The sequence below is a fragment of the Nannobrachium achirus genome (genome assembly GCF_963921795.1).
Source record: "Nannobrachium achirus genome assembly, chromosome: 3".
Taxonomy (NCBI): Eukaryota; Metazoa; Chordata; class Actinopteri; order Myctophiformes; family Myctophidae; genus Nannobrachium; species Nannobrachium achirus.
The window spans coordinates 48062393-48087305 of NC_137812.1; the positions used below are offsets into that span (position 1 = coordinate 48062393).

At 41.7% G+C, this 24913-nt stretch overlaps 1 protein-coding gene across 2 annotated transcripts in view; it reads left to right on the plus strand.

Moving 5' to 3' along the window:
- LOC308281284 (protein kinase C alpha type-like) overlaps positions 1-24913 on the plus strand; it is a 210052-nt gene that overhangs the window by 85607 nt on the left and 99532 nt on the right. For both annotated transcript variants that reach the window (XM_080721426.1, XM_080721427.1), the window contains 2 exons: positions 21138-21249; positions 23393-23521. In XM_080721426.1, the coding sequence (XP_080577552.1) occupies positions 21138-21249; positions 23393-23521 (241 nt within the window). The remainder of the gene's footprint in view (positions 1-21137; positions 21250-23392; positions 23522-24913) is intronic.

Consider the following 24913-nt stretch of genomic DNA (forward strand, 5'->3'; position numbering starts at 1 on the left):
GCAGGTTGCCTTGCTGAACGTTGTGAACGCCTCAGCCAACTCAGCTGCATTCAAGTCATGTCCCGATGAGGACAGAATTGTAATTCATAATCAACATGTCAACATGTAGCGGGTACAACCAAGACGTCAAACCGTTTGGTCAAATGCATCCCAAGCGTCACCCATTTGCCGTTTTGGGAGCGAGAATGCGTTGACACCAGCATCATGGTGTCACTGTCACTTGCCGACAAGAACAGATTTTTCTTTTCTTTTTTAATCAGATAATTGTGGGAAAGCGATACTGGTGTACAATGGAACATAAATTAATGTCATGGTGTCTTCGTCAGCCAACTATTCTTGTATGCTAAACCCATTTGATTCATCTGTTCCATTCCTAATTTATCCTCCTTTTCACTGTGCCTCTTCTTCTCCCAGAGACGTCTTCAGTACAAGCACCATACTTTCCCACTCTCTCTGTTTGACTCACAGACAAATATTTACTGTGATCAGCCCACCCAAAACCATAAATAGATGCCTGTTGTCATATCCTGATAAAGCGCATATTAAGACCTAAATAAGACTGCCCTTTCTTTTATTTAAACCATCACAGTGTCATTTAGTCTTGGAGGAGGATTCTGTATGTATGTGTGTGGAACAACAAGATCAGAGCCATAATTGGGGTTGGGCAGGGTTGTCAGACTCTGGGAAACCGTGAGGATGCATTAGTGCTCTTGGCCTTGTTTGTGCTGACACAAGGCATGCTGGTTTTATCAAGTGTATTGATTTCTGTTTGCTTTTAGCTTTTTATTATATAATTATTTATTTATTTCTGCACTGGGCCATAGAGTATAAAGACTGTGTGTGTGTGTGTGTGTGTGTGTGTGTGTGTGTGTGTGTGTGTGTGTGTGTGTGTGTGTGTGTGTGTGTGTGTGTGTGTGTGTGTGTGTGTGTGTGTGTGTGTGTGTGTGTGTGTGTGTGTGTTCATAATATGATATGTGTGCGCACACACACACACATCTACAGAAATAACTATTTACCATACCAACACCTTTCACTGAGAACATTTCAATTCGGTAGTTCTGCAAAATTGCTATGTTGTAATCACAACGAACAAGGCCCAAAGTCAATGTCACAGCCACTGAGGGGTGTGGCTAAAAAGCAAAGAAAAACAGCCCTGTGTTGTGCTGCAAATGGAACGTCAGCCTACAATGCTAATGTAGAGGTAATGTTGAGAATGGTGATGGTTTTCCCACACAGCTGTCAAGCATTTCTTTACACAAGCACACGGATACTAAAGGTATCTGTAGGATCCATTCCAGTTGTCAGTGGTGGAAAAAGTACTCTTAACTTGTACTTAAGTAAAAGTATCAATACTGTAATGTAGAAATACTCTGTTACAAATAAAAGTCTGGAATTCAAAATGTACTTGAGTAAAAGTGCAGAAGTATTGGCATCAAAATGTACTTAAAGTACCAAAAGTAAAAGTACTCATTATGTTTAGTTACTTAACACCACTTTACACCACTGCCAGCAGTTGAACTAAAACCCAACATGCCCAAATGAGCCCAAATCTGAACTTCAAATGTGGTACTGTATGACAAGATAGACCTTTATTCATCATTTAGTTATCATAGCAGCAACATCAGTAAGTGTTAAACACAGAGAGATAAAATATATAGGGTACTGCTACTGCATGACATATAAAATAAAATAAATAGATTCTGACTCTAGACTAGAGCCACTCACTAGCTCTTTTCCACGTCACAGACTCCAAAATGGCTGATATACTGTACAAGCTCACAACATGTTGCATTGTGATGCGTTGCGAGCTTGTATATCAATTTATTTGTTGACAATCATCATCATCATGACTCAAAATATGGACGCCAGTTTCATAGTGGTTAAACTGGAACAATAATTGGGAAGACTTAATATAAGGTTCTAAAGTGCCTAAAAAGTTTGAGAACTACTGCTTTAATGTTTTGATCTGCTAGAGAAGAACAAAGGAAAACCTCCTTTACTTTAGTCCATAATTAACCCCCTGACACCTTTACGCACACACACACACACACGCACGCACGCACGCACGCACGCACGCACGCACACACACACACACACACACACACACACACACACACACACCTACACACACACACACACACACACACACACAGACACACACACACACACACACACACACACACACACACACACACACACACACACACACACACACACACACACACACACACACTGTACATTGCTGTACTTATGGACCATCCATTCTTTTTCTTTTGTCTTTTGCATTAATTTCCTCTGTCCCAACCCTAAACATAATCCTCACAGAGGCCCCATCTTCCTAGCCTAATTTCAGACTCTGCGCTGGAGCTTGAGTCTGAAGTTGTCCCTATTCTATAGTCTAGTAGCCAGAAAGTGAACCCGGACATTTTGAGTACCCTAAAGTTTTATGTTAGAAATGTTGAGTATGGGTCCCCAGCAGTTAAAAACTGCCGGATGCTAACTTGCATATGTTGGGCAATTTTCATAATTAGCATAATTAGCTTTAATTAGCATAATCACCTATAATAATGAAAAATATGTCAAAAACCGATTGGCCGATTTGAACAATATTGGAGTGGTTTTGGGGGTTATTGAGGATGCTGAATCCATTTCTGCCATTTTCTAAATTCAAAATGGCCGTTTTAAAACCGGAAATGGCCATATACCAACTTAAATTGGGATGATTTTGATACTTTTTTGTTGATTTTCTAAATGATGAAGTGACTATTTTTGATAGGCTATTGTGGCAGTCATTGTTCTAATAATTTGTGTGGATTGTCTATATTTTGCTTTTGAAATGCAGATAATCTATAAGCATATAAATAACCACATTTATAATTTAATTCATAATCAAAATCAACAAAAAAGTATCAAAATCATCCCAATTTAAGTTGGTATATGGCCATTTCCGGTTTAAAACGGCCGTTTTGAATTTAGAAAATGTCAGAAATGGATTCAGCATCCTCAATAACCCCCAAAACCACTCCAATATTGTTCAAATTGTCCAATCAGTTTTTGACATATTTCCATTATTATAGGTGATTATGCAAATTTTATCTAATTATGCTAATTATGAAAATTGCCCAACATATGCAAGTTAGCATCTGGCAGTTTCTAACTGCTGGGGACCCATACTCAACATTTCTAACATAAAACTTTAGGGTACTCAAAATGTCCGGGTTCACAATGGGGCTCTATGGGCTGGCTACTGGACTAAAAGGGGAGGGGATTTAAAATGTGAAATTCCCAAACACAAGAGATCTGGTGGGAGGGGTTGTGTTTGACTTGTGTACACAAAACATTCCCCCTCCCCCTGTATGACAGGAATCAAGTTGTTGTCTTTGATGTTACATTGATTAGAGAGAAGCACTAATGAGCTATTTACACTTGTATGGCTCAATCAATGACTGCAGTTCAGAACCCCTTTGAAGTTCAAAGGGAGCAATTAAGAGCTCTGGTGAGCTACCCCTCCCTCCACTGTTTCTGTTGATTTTCAAAAGTTAGACCCACTCCTCCTCTGTCTTGCATTGATTTCGTTGGTCGGTGCGCCAATACACCGACAGAAAGAGGCTTGTCATATGCCACTTCCAGACCAAGAGAAGCAGTCCACTCAGAGAGTGGGCGGGTCTATTGGCTGGAGCCAGGCAACCATCTTCCGCCGACACAATGTGGCACTTGGCGCGCGTCTAGCAGATTACCAAGCATGTTTAGGAGTAGAGCGCTCGTTTTATGGTTAGATGTCACAGTTATTGTCCACGACATTCGTTATTGTCCACGACATTAACAAGCGGCGCGAAGGCCCGCGAAGAGTTACGAAGCCGTGGTGAATGCAATCGTTATATTTATGCCCAGGCCTTAAGGCCTCGGCAAGCCCACGATAAACGCATTCTATTCACCTCCTCTGCGCGGTCCAAGTGACTACAATGGAGCGCTCCCTACCTCCGTTTCAGCCAATCACTAGCTTGGGTCCTAAACCATGTCCTTAAACAAGCTTGGTAATCCACTAGACGCACTTGGCGCAGCGTCATTGCTAGTTTTCAACACACATTTTTATACTGGTGTCCACTAAATACCAAATCTTGGTCTTAACAGCCTGCGCAGCACAAATATTTCCTTACTATTTAGACACCATATAGTTTAACCAGACTCCGCCAGATGGTGGCTTTCTCATAAGCCTCCATCTGAAACCGCTCAGGGCCAACCGCTGAAGAAGGCTGTCCCTTTTTTCAAGCTATTTGGCAGGTGATTGGATGGGGCCGTCTGTCTATCACAGTCTGGGCGTGCTAACTCCAACCACCCATATTGACGTGTCTGCATGACGCACAATAGCTACACCGGCAGGAAAGTAAACACTAAACGCGAGCCTCTTTTTTTCAAACGGACTTCACGTCCCGGTCCCCAATGGGGATTGAGGCGGGGCACGTGGGACCGCCACGTGAAGTGGGTTTGAAAAAAGAGGATCAAGTTGAGGAATTTAAGTGATATGGTAGCCTACCACAAAAAACTGCTTGTGCTCAAACAGAAAATACACTTGATAAACAGATAACATTTTTCAAGCACTTGATTCTCATTAATAAAAGATTTGCCGCTGTTATGCGTCTCCAAAGAAAGACGAGCGGCGAGAAGAGAGAAAGGTAGAGAAAAATAGATTCATTTATTTCAGTATAGCCCTACTTACATTTATGAATATTAAGTTGATATGTCAACTATATCACAGATGTCTTATGAACATGAGGAGACATTAGGCCACAGTGATTCTGACCGCAGCTTCCTTGAACTTCCTCGAGGAGCAGCTTTTATTCCCCGCCGCGTGAACTGACATCATTATATCACATTATTAAAGCTGCTCCCAGAGATGGCGGAATGCAATTTCGCAAATCGGTTGTTTAATGAACAGTGCACTATGATGACCCAGCTGCTTCTTAAAGGTAAAGGGAGCCGACACACTCTGATTGGTTTATAAATAATAATTACAACCTCTTAGCACCAGGCCCCATAATCTTAATAATCTAGTTCTAACCCTAAATGTAACCCTAAAATGTAAACCTCACATACTGTATCCCTTTCTTCTTGTGAGGATGACAAAAGAGCAGAGGTACAGGAACAAACACACACACACATGCTCAGATTCTAACCTTTGCAGTCCACTTACTTACAAGCCATATTAAAAGTGAGTGTAGGAGCAAAGAGCCACAGAGCAGTGAGATGAATGGCCACGGCCAAGACCTTTCTGTCACACTGTTTCATTACCGTGAAAAAAGACTCTGCCGAGACCTTGGCCAGAAGATAACTTATTTTTAGCCTCACAAAGTCCTTAATTATTAAAACCTTTACAGATGGCTTGATACGCCAATTTATTCAGACTTTGGCATGTCTGCGACACAACCCAGTGAGAGCCAAGAGCTCTTCATCAACCCCCCCCCCACACACACACACACACACACACACACACACACACACACCTTCTTCTGTTATCTTCCCCCAAGCCTCTCTGCGTTAGTTTCTGTGATGTTGAAAAGGTCGCCAGACAGAGGCGTAATTTCAGAAAGAAATGGGGGGTGGCAGTTACCACTTAAGCCCCATTTCTAAAATAGCGAAAATAGTGGATCTACAAGCTCTCACCAAGCGAAGCCCCTGTTGCCAGAGATTACCGTGTACGGTGCGGTCAGCCCGATGCGACAGCCGTGACAGCAGCCTCCCATCCTCTCCTGACCCCCCCCCCAGTAACACTCAAATCCATGCAAATGAGCTACAGAGCTAGCATGGATATATATACACGGTATATACTGTAGTATCTCACTCTTTTCTGCTTCCACTTGCCTTTGTTCGTGTACGTATGGTGCCATTTTAATTGGCAAAAATTTGCAGTTGCAGACTGTTTGGTGCCTGTGTTCCCGCATGAATTCATCTTTGGGCACCCACAAAGGAAACAATACTCCTCCTGTTTATATTACTGAGGTTATGTTCATACATTTCTGTTGACCTTTTTCTATACGCTTGAACGGCAATGACTAAAATAACTGCACATCAAGATTGTTCTAACTTCCTGATTGACCAAGAACTTGCCTTTCCAGTGATAGCTTGCAGAGTAGTGAGAGGACTGCTCCAAAATGAAAGGAGGAAGTTTGGTTCCGTTTTTGTATGGCGTTAGGAATGTGGTCTTCTCATTAGCATTCTGTTAAAGGAAAGGACGTTTCCAATAATCTTTCTCACTTTTGGGGGCTTTTTCTGCCTTTATTGATAGGTAGGCTATACAGTAGGTTGGCAGGAAACGGGGAGTTGATATGCAGCAAAGGTCGTCGGGATTGGGACTCGAACCCGCGACTCGCTGTCAGGCCGGAACTTAAATTCAGATGTCAGTTGGTCCCAGACTGGAACATATGGGCTTGGAGAGGTATTATTATTATTATTATCTTAAGAGCTCCTCAAGCTGATGGATGTAATGAGCGTACGTGTGAAGGAAGGAAGCGTGCAAGCCAGTAGATGTAACTGACAGCGCATGGCAAGGAAGACCCCTGTGAGGTGCAGCAGCAACCTGCCCCCCTGCTCTGCAGTCAACAGCTTAGTGAAAGGCCAGGGGGAATCAGGGTGGTGATGTATATGCTAAAAATAGTATAGCTTCTATCTGGATAAATGATAGCCCCAGTTTGTTCCTTCCAATACTTATCCCCGCCTCCTGCACTCCAAGAGAGAGAGAGAGACAGAGAGAGAGAGGGAGGGAGGGGGAGAGAGTGTTGTCAGGGGGATATAGTGAGCCTCCTTGGGCTAGCTGCTGAGCCCTGGTACCATTGGAGTAAAGGTCAGGAGACTCAGGACAGCCCCATGTTAAATTCCACACCGTCTTCAGCATCTCAATGAACCGTGTGTGTGTGTGTGTGTGTGTGTGTGTGTGTGTGTGTGTGTGTGTGTGTGTGTGTGTGTGTGTGTGTGTGTGTGTGTGTGTGTGTGTGTGTGTGTGTGTGTGTGTGTGTGTGTGTGTGTGTGTGTGTGTGAGAGAGAGACTGTGAGTGAATGCAGGAATGCACATGACTGAGTGCACTCTCATGTGTGCTTGGCTGTGTAGTGCAAAGACATGTTTTTTTAGATGTTCACAGTGACAAGTAAAGGATGTGGTTAATGATGTGAATGCATAATTAGCCGCTCTAATAACTGATCAAGTCTAATTACTGTCGCAGAGAGAAGTACATTATTATTATAATAATAATAGTTTTCAGTTGAGTTTTAAAACATTTACAACGTGGCAAATTGCATTACCATTGCATTTGCGTGCATGCACACATGTATGCCTGTATGTGTGTATGTACTGCACATGTGTGGGCTGGGCATAATGCCAAGAAAGATGCAGGGATCTGTCGCTGTGGGATGCCAGGTGAGAGGAATTGACTTGAACCTCAATAGAAGGAGGAGCCACCTGTTTTCCCCAGTCCAAATGTCACCTCCTGGTGAGGGATGTGGAGGTGAGGAGAGGAGCAAAGCCAGAGGGAATGGATACCCCTGGCTATTATACTGTTCCTTACAGAGCAGGAAAAGCTCCACGGTTTATTTCCATTGTTGTCCATTCAGTGTGAAAGTGTGTGTAAACCCCCATGTGTTGAATCTGCACTGTACAAAGTCAGTGGAGCTGCCTCTTGTGGAATACCAGGCGGCATCACAAATAGGTATTTGGGTACCACCTTGTTTATGATCCTGTGAACCGTACTCATTTTAACATTTCTCCTCCACTCTGAGCCTGAGTAACGTCTTCCTTGACTGTAAGTTCAAAGTCACCTACCCTGTCTGAACCCCGGAGACTTATAAATTTAGTTTTGCCTTAATCACCAGATGGAGATTTTGTGGAGTTCTGCACCAAGTCATTTTTCTAATTTATCATGATGAGTGACTAGAAGAGCTGAATCTTCAGCAAATATAAAATGAAAATATATACTTTTTCTCCCCAATTTAGTCATTAAAGCTATACTGTTTTTCGTACCTTCACACCCCCGCGTCTGCCTCCACAACGCCGAGAGCTATCTTTAGAGGGGTCCCTGGTTCCTGTGCGTTCAGGCATTCCGGAGAAACGGACTACTTCACCCTGCCTGGTAGGCGAGATTACCTTTTGAGTAAAGAGACACACGGGCGACTACAAATATGGCGACCCCACTTCAAGATGCGCTGTGATTGGCCGGTAGTGTACCATGTGTGCATGATCGGCGATGTGATTGGGCAACGTATACACAACGTATACAGATGATGCAGATTACGTCATTTTGGCGCGAAATCCGGTCCACGGCCAGGATCATAGAAAACATATAAAGAGAAGGCTTCAGAAGCTGAAAATAACGGAGTGGGTGTTCTAAAACTTTAGCGATTTAACAGTTAGGACAATTTTAAGATTTGTTTTATAAAAAAAGTTACATGGTACAACTTTAAATCCTCCTCACACATGTCTGTGTGTTGTGCTGTTGTATCCTACAGACTGACCATTACATGAATCCTATCAAATCGTTGTGGAAAAGACATGGAAAATCTGGCGTAACCCTGTATCTCGATAGCTCTCTCTTTAGGCACTGCAACATTTTTGTCAGCTTATGTAAGATGTGTTGTTTTACATACGGTGAATGTAGGCGTTTATTCTCCTGCTGTGGGGCAAAGTTGGCATCAATTGCACTGCTGATGGACATGAACATTACAGCAGCCCATTAGTCCAGTAATTTTAGGCCAAAATTAGGCTAAACCTAAAACAAATTGCAATAGTAGCAAACTTAACTGATTTTGTATCCTCAATATGTCCTTAGTGAGGGAAAAAAAGTCCCAAGGAATCCCATCGGGGCAAAGTTTTGAAAACGACCTACCTACCTTCACTTACTATACACTACACTATAAAGGAAAAAATGACTCCCAAAAAAATCTGCTTTAAGTGGGATTTGAGGGGTCAAACTAGGGGTTTTTAATTATTCTGAATCCATTGCAAGCATTTGTTTTGCACGAAAAACTTTCCTTGGGCAAGAAATGGCCCCTCAAAATGATGGTTTAGTGATGAGTCATCAATTTTCACAGTCTTTGGGGTCCGTTTTTAGCCCAAGGAATGTTTTTCATGCAAAACAAATGCTTGCAATGGATTCAGAATAATTAAAAACCCCTAGTTTGACCCCTCACATCCCACTTAAAGCAGATTTTTTGGGAGTCATATTTTCCTTTATAGTGTAGTGTATAGTAAGTGAAGGTAGGTAGGTCGTTTTCAAAACTTTGCCCCGATGGGATTCCTTGGGACTTTTTTTCCCTCACTAAGAACATAATGAGGATACAGAATCAGTTGAGTTTGCTACTATTGCAATTTGTTTTAGGTTTTTTCATATAATGACTGGACTACATGGTTCTTCGGTACATTAATCGTGCAGTTGGAAGAACCACAGTCTTTGTCTTGAAGCTTCCTGTTGGGACTATGGCTTGGTAGACATGGTAATTTAGTGTACAGCAGACAGGAAAACTGCAGGGTGTGAAGAAGAGCGCGGGGGAGAGGGGTACGAAAGAGAGAGAATAATCTATCTTTAGCCTCTCCCTCTGTTGCATTCTGCTCATCTCGCTGGCCTGTCTTTTGTTCCCAAGATACTTGCATTCTCCATTCACTCATTGCTCTGGCAGGGTGGCACACCTGTGGTGCCACATCCATCGCCGTCAATGCACTCCATCACTCTGCCAACAGCCAGGGCCATGCATGTACAGTAGACACACTCTTGCGGCTACACTCTCAGAGCTCAACTAGAAAAGGCAGTTCCTGTATAAACTGTGTGGGCTCACTGAAAACAAACATAGAAAATATGTTTAACATATATTTGCGAGATAAAAAAATAATATGTAATTTATTTTTACACATTGTGAGATCTACAATCTCACAATGTATTGTGAGCTTGTAGATCTGCCATTTTAGAAGAAGGAAAACAAACATTTAAAGTGAACGTGGTTATTAAATATTAAGTAAGTGCTAAATAATAACTACATTGGATCAATTGGAACCCTGTTTATTTTTTACATTTCCTGAAAAGTAAAGTTTACGGACATACAAGCAAGCCGACAGCGATGATATGCTGGCTGTCTGCCTGCATGACATCACTGCCTGTTCATGTGAAAGCTCTCGCAGACTACACTGAGAGGGTATTTACTATGCTAAGCATCTTTACAAGGGACTGGTGAGAACTTCAATGGCGTTTTACTGTGTTCTTATTTCTCGGTCGGGTGGCCTTGATAAGCCTATTTACTCTGCCCCCAGGGATCAGGTGTGAGCCAGGGTGTTGCTTATAGGTTTAATGCAACAGTAGCGCTCAGAATGCCCTGGTACAGTGCCCCGGGGTCACTCCAGGCCATGGAGGGAGGACAGAAAGAAAGGATGGATGACAGAGAGGGAGGGACAGGGATATGAGAATGAGAGTCTGGTTTCACAAAGGCTCTTTCTCATGAATCCACGGTTGTGCACATGTAAATCATGTATAGTAGTGTCATGACTGAGGATGGGTCACTTTAATAGAGCGCTATTCAACCTGCGGCCCGCCATGGTCATACCAATAAAAATATATTTTGTCTACTTTCAGTGTTGACAAATAATTTCGGGTATTTTTTCAATTACTCTCCAAAACCACTAAGAAACAATTTTTTGCTATTTTATTTGTTCCAAAATAATTAACTTCATCATTTCATCATTAATCATTTCTTCTTGTCCTTACACAGATGGAAATGTGTCTGTTTTCTAGTGCTTTTCCTTATTTTTTAGACTATTCATGCAGTGTGTTACAAAATCATTGTCTAGACTAAATGTCCAAAATACGACCGTCATTTTTATCTTGCGGCCCTCTGACTTTTTGTATTTTGCTGAGTGGCCCCTGAGCCATCTTAAGTTGAGTAGCCCTGCTTTAGTACATATTAACTCATTTAGTGCCACCCTATCACCACTAGAGGGCGCCCAGTGGCCATAGAATAATAGAGATATGCTGGTAATGCATGCCCAAGCCCTGGAGCCATGACTTGCCAAAACACTTTCCTTTGTGCATGTACAGGAAGAGAATGAAGTTAGCTTGAAGTTAGCTATTGGCTACCAAGCATTTTAGAAGATCTATTTTCGGCAATTTAGCCACGATTAAACCTTGCACACCTCATGCATGGGAAAAAAACCAGAGAAGAATGAGCTCTAAAAAATCCAATGCAATCCTGGATTGCATTGGAGTGGATTTGTGCAGTTTGTTCACAGCTTTCAAACAAAAAAATCCGATTGGAAATCCGTTCAGGCATTCTTGAGATAATAGCCATTATGTTTTACATGTTATGTAAACAAAAATGGCTGCCCTGTATGTTAGATGGGGTTGTATGGGGGTGGAACATGCAAAATCGCGATTGAAATCATGTTCACTAGATTTGATGGGGTCCAAAAAAAAAAATTCAAAAAAAAATCTTTCAAATTTTTTTTTTTTTCTTTTTTTTAATATCCCGAACTAGTTCGGGATAGGCACTCTGGGATGCGATAATAATCCCCCCCTAGGGTTAGGGTTAGGGTTAGGGTTAGGGTTAGGGTTAGTTCGGGATAGGCACTCAATGAGTTAAGTGATGACTAATTTCTACAAGTACAGTACTAGTAAGACGCCTCAGGGCGACATGCGACCTCGCTCTAAAGGGCGACGTCGCGCCAATTCTTGGCCATCTGGCCAGTGATATATATCGCACCAGTTACCCATATATGGAGTTCCCTGCATGATAGTCAACAATGTGATGTCAGTTCATGCCCATACTGTATATTGGCATTACCAAATATGGGCATTCCCAGATATGCCCTTGATATTGATGACATCGGGACAGGGATCTCCATATATGGGCATAAAACGGACAAGAGCGTAATACATTTGCAAGTGTGATCTGGGAATGCCCATATATGGGCATGTTCTGACATCACATTGTCGACTATATATGGGCATAAAATATCTGGGCATAAAAGGGACATCAAGCCAGAGCGTGATATCAGAGCCGTGACTGACGGACTGACTGACGGACAAGCTGCGACATTTCTCATGCTATACTGTGACCTTCGGTCGCAATAATAACAGTAAACCGCGGCACATATTTAAGGAAATCCTGGAAAGTTCTGACTGAATGGCTTTGAAATGGTCTTCAAGATCCAGTATGGTCAACCGTGAACAGCAGCAACCAGTGGAACCCATCCATTTGTTGTCTATATGAGATGTCTCAATTCAAGCTCAAAGATATGCTCCCAGAAGAAATGGTGTGTACTGTGATTGTAAATTGTAGCAGTAGCACTGTTTGTGTGACCACTGGCTTGTGAAGCAATGATACAAAGAAAATGGCTTTAGAGAGATGAACAGTACGGTACTAGCAAACATGCTATAGATTGATCGATGTTTTTGTTGTCAAAATTGCGTATAAATGATTATATTCTGACAAAGGAGTAAAACACAAAAAAGCTTGAGAACGATTGTCCATGTCAGTGTAAATGAAGACAACAGTTTTTGCTCCATTTCTAAATGTTCCAATAGCTTTGACATATAGGATAGCCTTGAATACAATGGTGGTAGTTGTAAGTACAAAACACAATCGATTAGCTGTTTATGTGTTATGACGCATTCATAGTTATAGATCTGGTGAGATGGCTGCTGTTGCAGAAGGAATCTTATTCTTATAAGATCTTTACAGAGGATGGCTGATTGTTTTGTTGGGGTTGACAAAGGCAGGCTTATACCTTGACAGAGTAAAAAGAAACGGAGAGACAACTTCCACTGTCCAATGTGTGTAATGGCCTGATGTAAAAAAGGTAATTTAAAAAGAAACAAGTGTAGCTTAATATACAACCACTTCAACAACCTACACCATTGAGGCAGAAGACTGTTTGTTTGGAGGAATGATAAGGGATTTGTCTCCTTGAGGTGGCGCTGTCACACGAACCCTGCTCAGTTGACTGTGTGTTTGTTTCTATTCTGTTGTACTCTACTCCCCTAACAACATGATCTTTAAAGCCTTGGCCTGAGCCCAGGTTAGACCGAATATCTTCTTGAGCAGAGGAGATTACCCTCCAGCTGCAGTGGTATTCTACAGTAAGTGTCCTGTAAGCTCTGATGAATAACGTGACAAATCCACTGACCAACCTGTTGACACCAGCACAACCCGTCTACACTGTAGTTCCAAATGGCTCCCCGTCAGGCTTTACTTACTGTTGCTGTCGGGTGGAAACCTTGTATGTCCAAAATGTTTACTTTTCAGAAGATGGGGGGGAAGAACCTGTGTTCCAATGGACCTATGTGGTTATTATTTATTCACAAATCATCAAGGACGATGATACACGAAAGAAGAAGAAGCTCTTGTTAATATTTGTCGTGGGTTATATATTCATAAAACCCACAGACACATTTAACCACTTTCACATAAAAAATATTCTCTCCAAAAATAACAGATTTACAAGTTGCAAGGCCATAATATACTTTTGTGTGACACTGTAGTATGACAATACATCAAAAATGTAAATATGGAGATTTCTCTGGAGAAGAGGTCTGTGTTGGTGGTGTGTTCGCTTTTGGATTATTTTTGTAGAGCACGGCAAAGGATTTGGGGTGGGTTTGGTCCATGGTCATATTCACATTATCAGTTTATATGTGTATACATTTGTATTTCAATTTTCAGTACTCCTTGATTTATGAACTAATTATTGTGGGATATCCCCACATGCTGTTTGTTTAAGCCAAACATTAGCAGCAGATGATTAGTCTTCATGATCTTAATCGTCTTTTCCGCGAAGGGCAATTTGCAAGCAGCAAAGGTTGCGGGGGCCTGCCGCTGCTAATGAAATGTAGTGGAAACAACTAACATGTGGAGCATTACTGCAGTATATATGGAGAAATTCCCGTTGTGTGGGAGGATGGAGAACACCAGTGTCTGACCTCCCAGGCCTTCCCTACCTCACTTCTGCCGGGAAGCCCTGCTCGGCTTTACCCAGCTGTGTCGTTAATGAACTATAAGGCTGGATGGCTGACATGCTACCTGCTAATTAATCCGGGCTGCTAATTAGCCGCCAAGGCTGTGCTCACCCTTGCCGCCTCATACATGTTCTCATTCATCGCCTTCAGTCCCCACCGGTTGTTTGATCAGGCCTACCAAGGGCTGATTTGATCTAGGATTTCACAGATGCTGAGCTCAACCATGCACCTTAGGGTGAGAATGTGTTGGGTCTTCCATTGTGCCGATACCGTCAAGAGGTTGCTGTTGAAACTTTTTCATAGAACAAAATAATGTTGGCAACACAACACAGCGTTGTTATTTATGACATACCCCTCCCTCCTCCTTCATGGGTTCTGAAAGGTTTCATGCTATGGAAGTTTCTCTGTAGTTGAAAGGAACCATGCATTTAGCCTTGGAGTTGTGTCAGACATGATTGTGACGATATACAATCCTCTCTCCTTCAAATGCACTGAAGGTCCAATTAGGATGGAATGGTGGACAGATGCCGCAGGGTTAAATCCTGCAATCCATTCCCAAGCTCCCAGGAACGATGTGTTAAGGGCCAACCTAATAGTGCATATCATTCATAATACTATATGTCATGGCCAATGTGCTGGATATTATTACTCTCCCGAGTGAGAATGTATGCTACAGATGCTCGTAGTTCTGACCATCTGGAAACATTTATAGATGGATTGAAACAACCTTTTAAACCAGGTTTTTAGCTAGCATGCCTGCAACTGTTTAATATACACATACAGTAGAAGATGTGTATATATCTACTTGTTTTCAGCATAGAGAGTTACAATTGATGAGAGTTGTCATCTTGTGCTGCAGCAACAAGAAAATCATTAATTTTGAAGCAAATTCTGATAATATACAAGCTTAACAATGGGTTTTATACTGTTTGCAGACTGAGATAGAGGACGTTATACCGTATCACACTTCAGCGTCTAAGCTGTGGCCTTCTGGCTCATGAAACTGCAACATTTCCTTGGCTAAAACCTACTAAATTATTTCTTCATTGTTCAATTTATTATTATCCTTATTACCTTGGTTTGCCTGTTTCTGACCTTCTAAGCTAAAAGATTATAAAATAAAAAAATAAAACTAATAGTGTTACTTATGTGCCCACTAAAAACAGTACCCTGCCACCCATTGAAAGCTGATTTGACAGTAGACAAAACCGTTCGATCCATTTGCGGCTCAATACGCTCCAGGTCCACCGTCCACGTCACTGATTCATGGCTTGGATAGGGGACACAAAGCGAACAGGGGGAGACAAGAGGAGAATCCTTCAGGATCAGCAGTGTGTGGGTGGACATGAGTAACTGCAGCTGGCGTGATGTCTCTCCATCTCTCTCTTGCTCATCCCCCCCTCTCTGTCTCTGTCTCTGTCTTAGGGTTAGGGTTAGGGTTTAGGTTTAGGTTTAGGTTAGCATTCACCAGCGTCGGCAGGTTAGCATTTCACCAGGTTAACATTCACAGTCACTTAAATTGTTGAAAATGAATTTTTATTGCACCTACAGTAGGTGCATCTTAAAGGAGCATGAAACCCCGCCTCTTAATTTGCTTTATGGGATTTCAAAACATGAAAAGAAATCTGAAATGTAGTTTTGGTTATCTGCTGCTGTGGGGGGAGGGGGCGGAGTAATGCCCATATCATTGTGTTCTATCAAAGAGAAGCTGTCTGGCGTCCGCACTTGTTGCATTTGCATTTCGGAAACAAATTTAAAACCAGCCATTGGAGGTGTAAAAAGTATAAAGATTCGGCAACTCCATGTTCTATAACCAGGAGAAATGTGCTGTCTGAGCTTTTATACATGTTTTTTTAACGTTTTCCAGCCGTGCTGCGTGCTCTGTGTGTGGAGTGGATTATCCGTGGGGACAGCCGGAGGCTGATGCAATGGATGCTACGCTGTCGGCTATTTTGTGACTGTGTAGTGTGTGTGTGTGTGTGCGTGTGTGTGTGTGTGTGACACGTGTTTGTGTGTGGTGACAGTGCGCACACACTAAACGCCATGTCCACATGCACGAAAAATAGCCGCGCCGCTTTCGCGACGCGTTGTGTAGATCGGCTATTTTTTTACATTTACGAGTACATTTTGAATCCTGGATGTTTACTTGTAACAGAGTGTTTCTACATCGCAGTATTAATATACTTCCAACATGTAACAAGTGTTACTTTCCACCACTGAGTCGAACAGCAACAGAACAGCAACAGCCCTGTCCCACGGACCACGGTCGATACAGCAGCCGCAGGCACAACAGTGTATTTTGTGAGCGGTCTGTTGACGGAGTCCCTGCTCTGCTCTCTGGCTGTAAGCAGCCTACAGTGAAACCACGCCCCCCATTGATACAAATCTATATAAAACAAACATTAAATTAATTAGATAAGCCACGTCACGCCGAACTAATGGTACACAGTGAGCAAATATTTAATGAGTGGCGCAAAATATTTCTTTTCTACCCTGAAACTAGAAGTACACAGAAATAGCTACAGAGACAGCAGAAAGCTCTGAATCCACAAGCATATGAACAAAATGAACCATATCATTGCCCCCCATCACAAGTGACTCATTGATATAATATTTATAGAAAAAGTGATTTTGTGTTTCATGGCCCTTTAATTCCAATAATGCGGTCTCACAGTCACTGTACAGAGTCAGTGTATAGAGTTAAGACCAATTCAAAAGTTGGTCAAAACTCAGTTTGCTCCGGACCACACATAATTTGTTTTAAACCGAACGCCCATGCACGCTAAACATATTTGGTTCTAAGCGCTGGGTCTAAAAATTACAACTGCATTGGCGAAAGATAGGACCCTTGGTCTTGTTTTTCCCCTTATTCCACAGTACTTTAAAACTTTGTTATGAGATATGTATTACTTAACAAAAAGGAACCTGGCGGGATATTCTTAGCCATGATGTCTTTTTTTCAGACAATCCATACTATAATTAGAGAGGTCAGTCAGTCAGTAGGTCAGTCACACAATGCATTATCTATTCACTCGCTTCAGCGACTGATCTCAAATTTAACATGGCATTGGCCATTAGCATTATACAAACGGTGACGGAGCCCGAATTTCATTTTTCCCCGAATTCAAGCTATTTATTAGCGTTTCTTCACTCTACAGCTCTACAGCCTGTTGTCAGGGTTACGGTCTGTTCCTCCAGGCCATGGGATCTGTAGCCCCGAGCCCACACACCTCTCTCACAGTTAGAAATGTTCTCTCTCTCTCTCTCTCTCTCTCTCTCTCTCTCTCTCTCTCTCTCTCTCTCTCTCTCTCTCTCTCTCTCCATGGGCTGCTCCTTACATTATGATGCTCCCACATATTCTCACGCACGCACCAGTTACAGTTACTTTCCCCATAACCCACACCCTGCACATATTTTGTAGCACATATCTTCGAACGGGTAAGGTCTAGTGTTATGGAATCCCCACTTCCCACTGAAATGGAGCTCTCCGGTTTTCAGTGAACAAATAGGCAGGTGTTCCCTTCCAGCTGATGCATTGCAAGGAGAAAAGAATAAAAAGGTCTAGCCTGGAGAATGTTCTTAATGCAAATCCACTTAAAGGGATTCTTGTCCTGAGAGCAGTTTACAGTACTGCATAAACTGAGAAAGAGCAGAAAAGTAGTTTGAAAGGCTGCTCGGGAAAACCTCTTTTCTGTTTTCACTCTGAGAGTGCTACAGTATGAGCTGTCAGTTAAGTGCAAGGGGAAGTCAAAGAAGAGCAAATTGGTGTGATGTGAATGGTGGCAAGAACCCTGCCCAGCTTCATTGATAGACCTGTCGCCCGGACATACTGTCGCTGACCTGGTGGCTACTGCGTTGTAACCTTCCATTATAGCAGTGGTTCTAAAAATATATTTTGTCCCAGGTCACCCTTGTAAATAACATTTTCTTCCACGGCACCCCTGATTTACATTGTTACTTGACAGTACCTTATGTCATAGTAATGTAAGTATGATACCTATACTGTATATGTAAATCTTCCCCCTATACAGTATGTCATATTTATTTCCATATAACAGAATTAATCTAATTATATTATGAACCGAAGCCTTTTTAGCCATTTAATAAGTCTGTGTTCAGATATCGTAGGATGAGTATAAATAAACATTTTGCTGCCTTATTTTACCTTCATTTTATGGCAGAGATTAATGACATACAGTAGATTGATCAAATCTAATAATTATTTTCATATTTAATATGAAAATAATTGTTAATAGGGCTAATAATTGTTAGCCCTATTTCAGAAATAGAACTAGATATGCAATACGCAGTTGTCAGACATGCACGTAAGTTACTGTATTATGTACAGTACAACTTTCCCCTTTATAACCTTTCCAGGTGTTTTCATTGTGTACCCAGAAGGAGGAAATAGATACTGTCAGTTTGGAAGCTGGCTTTTCAGTTTGGTTTTACCTGTTTAGAAGATTACCTCACTGCTTCAGGCTTGACTTACTGCACGCCCATTGATATTTGCTCAAGGCCGAGTTTTATTATTATTTGTTTAGCCTCTATCTAAATGTTTTTCTAGCTGGGACAGTGTTTTACATGCTTCTATCTCTTGTTGGTTTCGGTACTGTGTTTTCTGGGAAAAGTCATGAAAGAATATGGACTGGATCTGGTTTCTGGAAAATAGTGCAGTCAGCATTCTGATCTGTAGAATGATCAAATGCTCATTTTAGCCTATTGTGTGTTCAAACTTACACAGTATGTTCTGGTCTGACAGAAACAGTGTTATATTCCCTCAGAGTACTATGCAGTCAAATCTTCCACGACTGGGTCCTTAAGTTCACACTAATATTTGCCATACTGTCACCGTCCTGGTGGAAACTGCGTTGTAACCTTCCATTATAGCAGTGGTTCTCAAATATATTTTGTCCCAGGTCACCCTTGTAAATAACATTTTCATCCACGGCACCCCTGAATTACATTGTTACTTGACAGTACCTTATGTCATAGTAATGATACCTATACTGTATATGTAAATCTTCCCCCCTATACATTACAATATGTCATATATACTTCCATATAACAGAATTAATCTAATTATATTATGGACCGAAGCCTTTTTAGACATTTAATATGCCTGTGTTCAGATATCGTAGGATGAGTATAAATAAACATTTTGTTCTTCACTGCCTTATTTTACCTTCATTTTATGGCAGAGATTAATGACATACAGTAGATTGATCAGAGAGACTTGGAACTATATTTTGTCCATCCCTAAATTCTTTGCCTTTTTTAACCATTTTGAAAAACATTTTAAAATACTTCAAATAGCTGATCGACATCGACACGTTCTGAGCTTGTAGATCCGCTATTTTAAATATTTAAAAAAGTTTTTCAAGTTAGTAGAAAATGACAAAAGAGTTTAAGGATAAGGGGTAAGGCATGGACAAGAATAGGGCCCTTATTGGTGTACTGTAGGCTGAAAAAGAGCGCACCATGTGAAGTGCAAGTGACATTGATAAATTCCAAATATTACCAAAGTATTCTGAGGTACCCCTGGACTTGCGTCAAGGCACCCTAGCACACATGTGCATTATAGCACATGCGTTAGATGACCCAATCGCTTGTCAGCTTATAATACTGTAACAATAATAATAATTGAACATACAGTACATTGGAAGTGTCTGGGGAAACGCAATGGTACATTAGAGCGGTAATGATACATGACAGGCTCAGGCTGATGGTTGTTTCCACATGCTGAAACCAATTATTGACTGGACAAACAGAGATCTTAACCCCAATAACAAATAACTGGAATATGGGAAAGAGGTTACTGTTACACAGTGAAATCCTGTTAATTCACAGGTATTTGGTTACAAATGGATACATTAACACTAATTATTTTACTGGGTTTGTCATGATTTCTCCATTAGCGTAAATACATACAGCATTCCATCTGTAATACTATTTCTGCCACTTAATGAAAGTTTTGTGATTATATTTGACATGTTTCTTCAAAAATCCCTGAAGAAGACCTTACCAGGTCAAAATGTTAGTATCCCTTTAATGTTAGTATCCCTTTAATAAATCCTGCGTCGTGGCTATGAGTGAGCCTTTTCTTTTCTTTTTTACCAAGGTCAGCAGTACCTCATCATTACTGGTGTGCATTACTGGTGTGCACCCTTCCCCTCTCCTGTATAGAGTATAATATATTTAGATGTTTTGTCATTCGTAGCATTCTCTGGTTTTAAATAGTAATAGCATGATTGCAGCTAAATTCCAAACTTAAATGCTTTGATATTTATTCACAGCCGGTTGACATTTTGGCATGCCTGAGTGGCTCTGTGTTTAATTTTAGTCGATGGAGTGCAATGGATTACACTCTCATTCACCCCAAAAAGACAATAAATGACTGAATGAGAGCTTGACGTTAGCATTTCAAGTGGGCTGGAGGCACATTGATTGGACTGCCGCTCTATTAATCCTCACCTCGTCCAAATCTGATTGAAAGACGGGCTGAGATTACGATCAATGAACAATCACTCACCACCAGTGATGTTCATTTTGCTCTCTCGTGTTCCTTTGTTATTCTTTAATAAATGCAATATGTTTGAGTGCAAGCGGATGAAAGACTAAGCTGAAGTGAATGTGAATACTCAAACCAGGCCTAGATGACTTTTTATGTTGTTTTACTTATTGTAGGATTTTGATTTGAATAAAAAGTTATTACTCTGTGAACTTATACAATGTTTTTCCATATTTGTATGCCTTTATTAGGAGTAATGATCAAGTATGTTAACTCTCTCTGGATTGCGGTGCTTGGATGGCGCAGTCGTAAAGTGCCTGCCCAGTGCCCACCACCACGGAGGTTGTGGGTTCGAATCCAGCGTGTGTTGTCGAGCGGCTATACACGCACAATTGGCCAGTGTTGGGAGAGGGTGATATTTGTCACTGCATGTAGTCCTATATGGGTTGGGGTGTGGCACCTGTCAGCAGCGATTATTGGGGGGTAGAGGGGAAGAAGGGCTCTATGTCCTCCTGGTGGGTACTCTTGGTAGGTGAGTCAGTAGGATACAACAGCAGTGACAACACACAGCAATGTGTGTGGGGAGGAATCAATTTTGTAGATAAAAAAAGGTCTTATGCTTCTTATCCTGTTTGTGTTGTCAGGACCCCAGAACCAAGCACAAGTTTAAGATCCACACCTATGGCAGCCCCACCTTCTGTGACCACTGTGGCTCTCTGCTGTATGGACTCATGCACCAGGGCATGAAGTGTGAAAGTAAGTAATTTTTACTTTGACCAATTACCACTCTCACAAGGTAAGACCTTGTGCGTTACTGGAAGGATGTTTTTGGAGGTTAAAACGTAGATAGGTGTCAAGTGGTGTCAGTGTCTGAACACGGATGATTTACAGACTACATGAGAGCTCAGACAATACAAGGACATCCTATTTTAAAATTGGCTAATGGGAGGGTGAGCAGGTGGGTGGACCTCTGACGTCACGCTCGTGGCATCATGACTCGGCCATAACCATATAAGGAGTTCTAAATTGCAGCTACGCCCAGAGCCTTGTATTAGAGAGTTCTGCCAATGTAGGGTCAGAAACAGCGGCGCTCACGTGGTTCATGTAACTCGAAATGTCACTTTTTCCTCATAGACTCCAATGGGTTCTGTAATCGTCCGGTTCACGCTCTGTCACTATTCGCCAATAGATGTGTATGTAGAAGACCTGGCCCCATGAAGTGAACAGAGTTGGTGCGACTCTCCAATAGAGGGCTTCTGGCTACACCCAAATATGGAGTGTGTTGTCTAACCTCTTCTTCTTCTGTCATGGCATCAGGCGCAAACAAGTCAGCAGCATATATGGGCATGCTCCATATACCGTATGGGCACAAAAGTGGGCATGACCATATGTTTTTGTCCTCTCCTCAACAATTAGGAAATTTTAGGGCCGTCCATGCCTTACCCCTAATCCCTAAAAGCTGTTTCGGGATAAGGGGTAAGGCATGGACGACAATATAGTTCGTCACAATCCGTTGTCCTTCTCTCTTGGTTCTCTCCATACCACTTTCATGTCAGGCGAACCGAAACAATAAATAGCTGATCTACACTGTACAATCGTGATGTGAGTTTATAGATCATCTATTTTCATCAAGTTTAAAATTGGTGGTTAAAAGTAAAACCTAGGAACAAAACTGCATGGCCCTAAGCAGCAGGCCTCAGTCTGCAGGTCCATGTCCATTATCAAAGCATCGCTGGGTCTTTATTAATATCCTTTGCTCGCCATTCTTCTCTCTTATGTCTTAATGGTGTATTATAGACCGAATGCCTTAATTAGCTCCTGAATAGGTCCACCTACAGCAGTCTAGCCATTATACCCTAATGATGGCTCCAGGTTCTAGACTACAATATCATGTGGATGGCATTAGGAATTATGTCGGCATGTCCAAATCCAGAGTGTTAACCACTTAAACCATCCTTCTCTCGCTCTTCACTAAAGATCTTTGCTGGAAATAGCTGATCTATAATCTCACAACACATTACAACGCAATGCGTTGCGAGCTTGTAGATCAGCTATTTAAATGAAATGTAATTTCTTTTAAAGGACAACTTTGTTTTTTTACAACAAGGGTTCATATTTTAGATTGTAATTAGAGAAAAGAAAAAGTGAGTGTTAAAATGTTTTCATTTGCTTCGTTCTATTGTTTTATCACGTTTACCATGCTAAAATGTGGGGCATGCTTACGCATGGGGGCATGCGTACAAGTGGCTAAATATGTCTTTTTAGACCCAATAAGCCAGCAGTTTCTTTATTGCTATTTACAGTAACACTTCTAGCCCCCACAAGTCACATCCAACCATGAAAGGTTGCATTGTATCTTGGGAATGGGCTTATTCTGTGTAAAATGACATATTTAGCCACTTGTACGCATGCCCCCAACCACTGAAATAAGAATCTCTAAAACAATAGAAAGAAGTATATGAAATAATTTTAACACTCATCTTTTATATTCTTTAATTACAATCTAAAATATGAACCCTTGTTGTAAAAAACTAAAGTTGTCCTTTAAATGTAAGAAAAGCAAATGGGATTATAAAAATTGGTCCGTGACCCCCACATAAGCAGCAGTATACTGTACACACATGACAGTGTGTTGCCTACTGTATCCACCTCTTTCCGCGGTAATTTACTGGAGAATTTTTTGCACCACACTTCCGGTTAACAGCAGACATACAAGCTCACGTCGTGTCACAGATGCAACCCTTGTGAGCTTGTAGATCACACTCGGCTGCGGCGCCGGAAGCTCCGTGCAACTTCTGCGCAATGCACGATGGGATGTTGGAAAGTTGTTGATATAAGTGCTTCATTAACTGAACATAGGCCTAATGTAAAAACAATCTCTCTCTCTCTCCCTCCCCAGCCTGTGAAATGAATGTCCATAACACATGTGTGATGAACGTGCCCAGCTTGTGTGGAACGGACCACACCGAGAGGAGGGGACGCCTCTACATGAAGTGTGAGGTCAGCAACGACGTCCTGCATGTCACAGGTACGCCACAGAGCTCCACCATTTCACACAGTGTGAGTGTGATTGTAAGTGTGAGTGTTTTTTGCGCTAATGGAGTTTCAGCTAAATACTGTAAATGACTAAACGTTTAAAGGTTGGCTGTGATGTCAGTCACCCAGGGCTTTTAAAGTGGCTTAAAGTACTGGGAGTCGGGACCAATTGATTATTGGTTCTGTTCCCGAGGTCTATTGGGGCACTCTCTCCTTACCTGGACTATTTTAATCGTGTGTGTGTGTGTGTGTGTGTGTGTGTGTGTGTGTGTGTGTGTGTGTGTGTGTGTGTGTGTGTGTGTGTGTGTGTGTGTGTGTGTGTGTGTGTGTGTGTGTGTGTGTGTGTGTGTGTGTGTGTGTGTGTGTGTGTGTGTGTGTGTGCGTGCGTGCGTGCGAGAGAGCTCTCACTCACACACACACACACACACACACACACACACACACATAGCAGTTTACATGCATCTGTGCACATGTTTCTGTATTTGAATAGCATCTTAGACAGCTTGGAGTGAGAGGCAAGCGGTGACTTTGTATGTGAATAGGTGACTAGTTTTTCAGCACAGCTTGTTGATAAAACCCCCGTGACCCAGTGCTGTGCACTGGTGTGTAATGAAGCAGCTTTGAGCAGGAAACATGTAGTGTGTAGTACATACACTCTGGACACGGATCGATAGAGATTTCACCCAGAATCAAACAGAGCCATTATTTCTGGTCGGTCACAGTAGCAAGACACTCCTGAAACCAAGAACAGTCTTGGTGAGTGGGTTGCTGTGTGAGCCCCCCACCTCACGTCGCTTGTCCCCTTTTTATCAGCAGTCACTGTTGTGGCTCTGTGACACCTGGCATTTCCACTGATGAAGGATATTAAGCATACTGTATACTGCGATAGTTCATGTATTATTGGAATTAAATAAGGGTCTTTGTAAACAAGGTGTTTGTACTGTAAGCAGGGCTGTGGCATTCCGGTAGATTATATATATATATATATATATATATATATATATATATATATATATATATATATATATATATATATATATATACAGTATATATATATATATATATATATATATATACATATTACTCTTCAGAATCATTGGCTGTGCCAGTGCTTGTATTGCACTTCAGAACTAAAGGCAAGGCCATGGAAATGTATTTAATGTATTCAATGTATAGCACATGTCATACACAAGGGACATTGCAAGTGTTTTACATAAGCTATAAACAGCGATGAAGTACTAGGACAGAATAGTACAGTATAATAATGTAATGATCACATTGTCACTCGCATCCAGGGGCGCTGGAACTCCCAAATCCCAAGGGGAGCTGAGCTTGGAGGAGTTCATGCGTGCGGCCAAAGGCCGCACGCCGAAAAATTCACGTT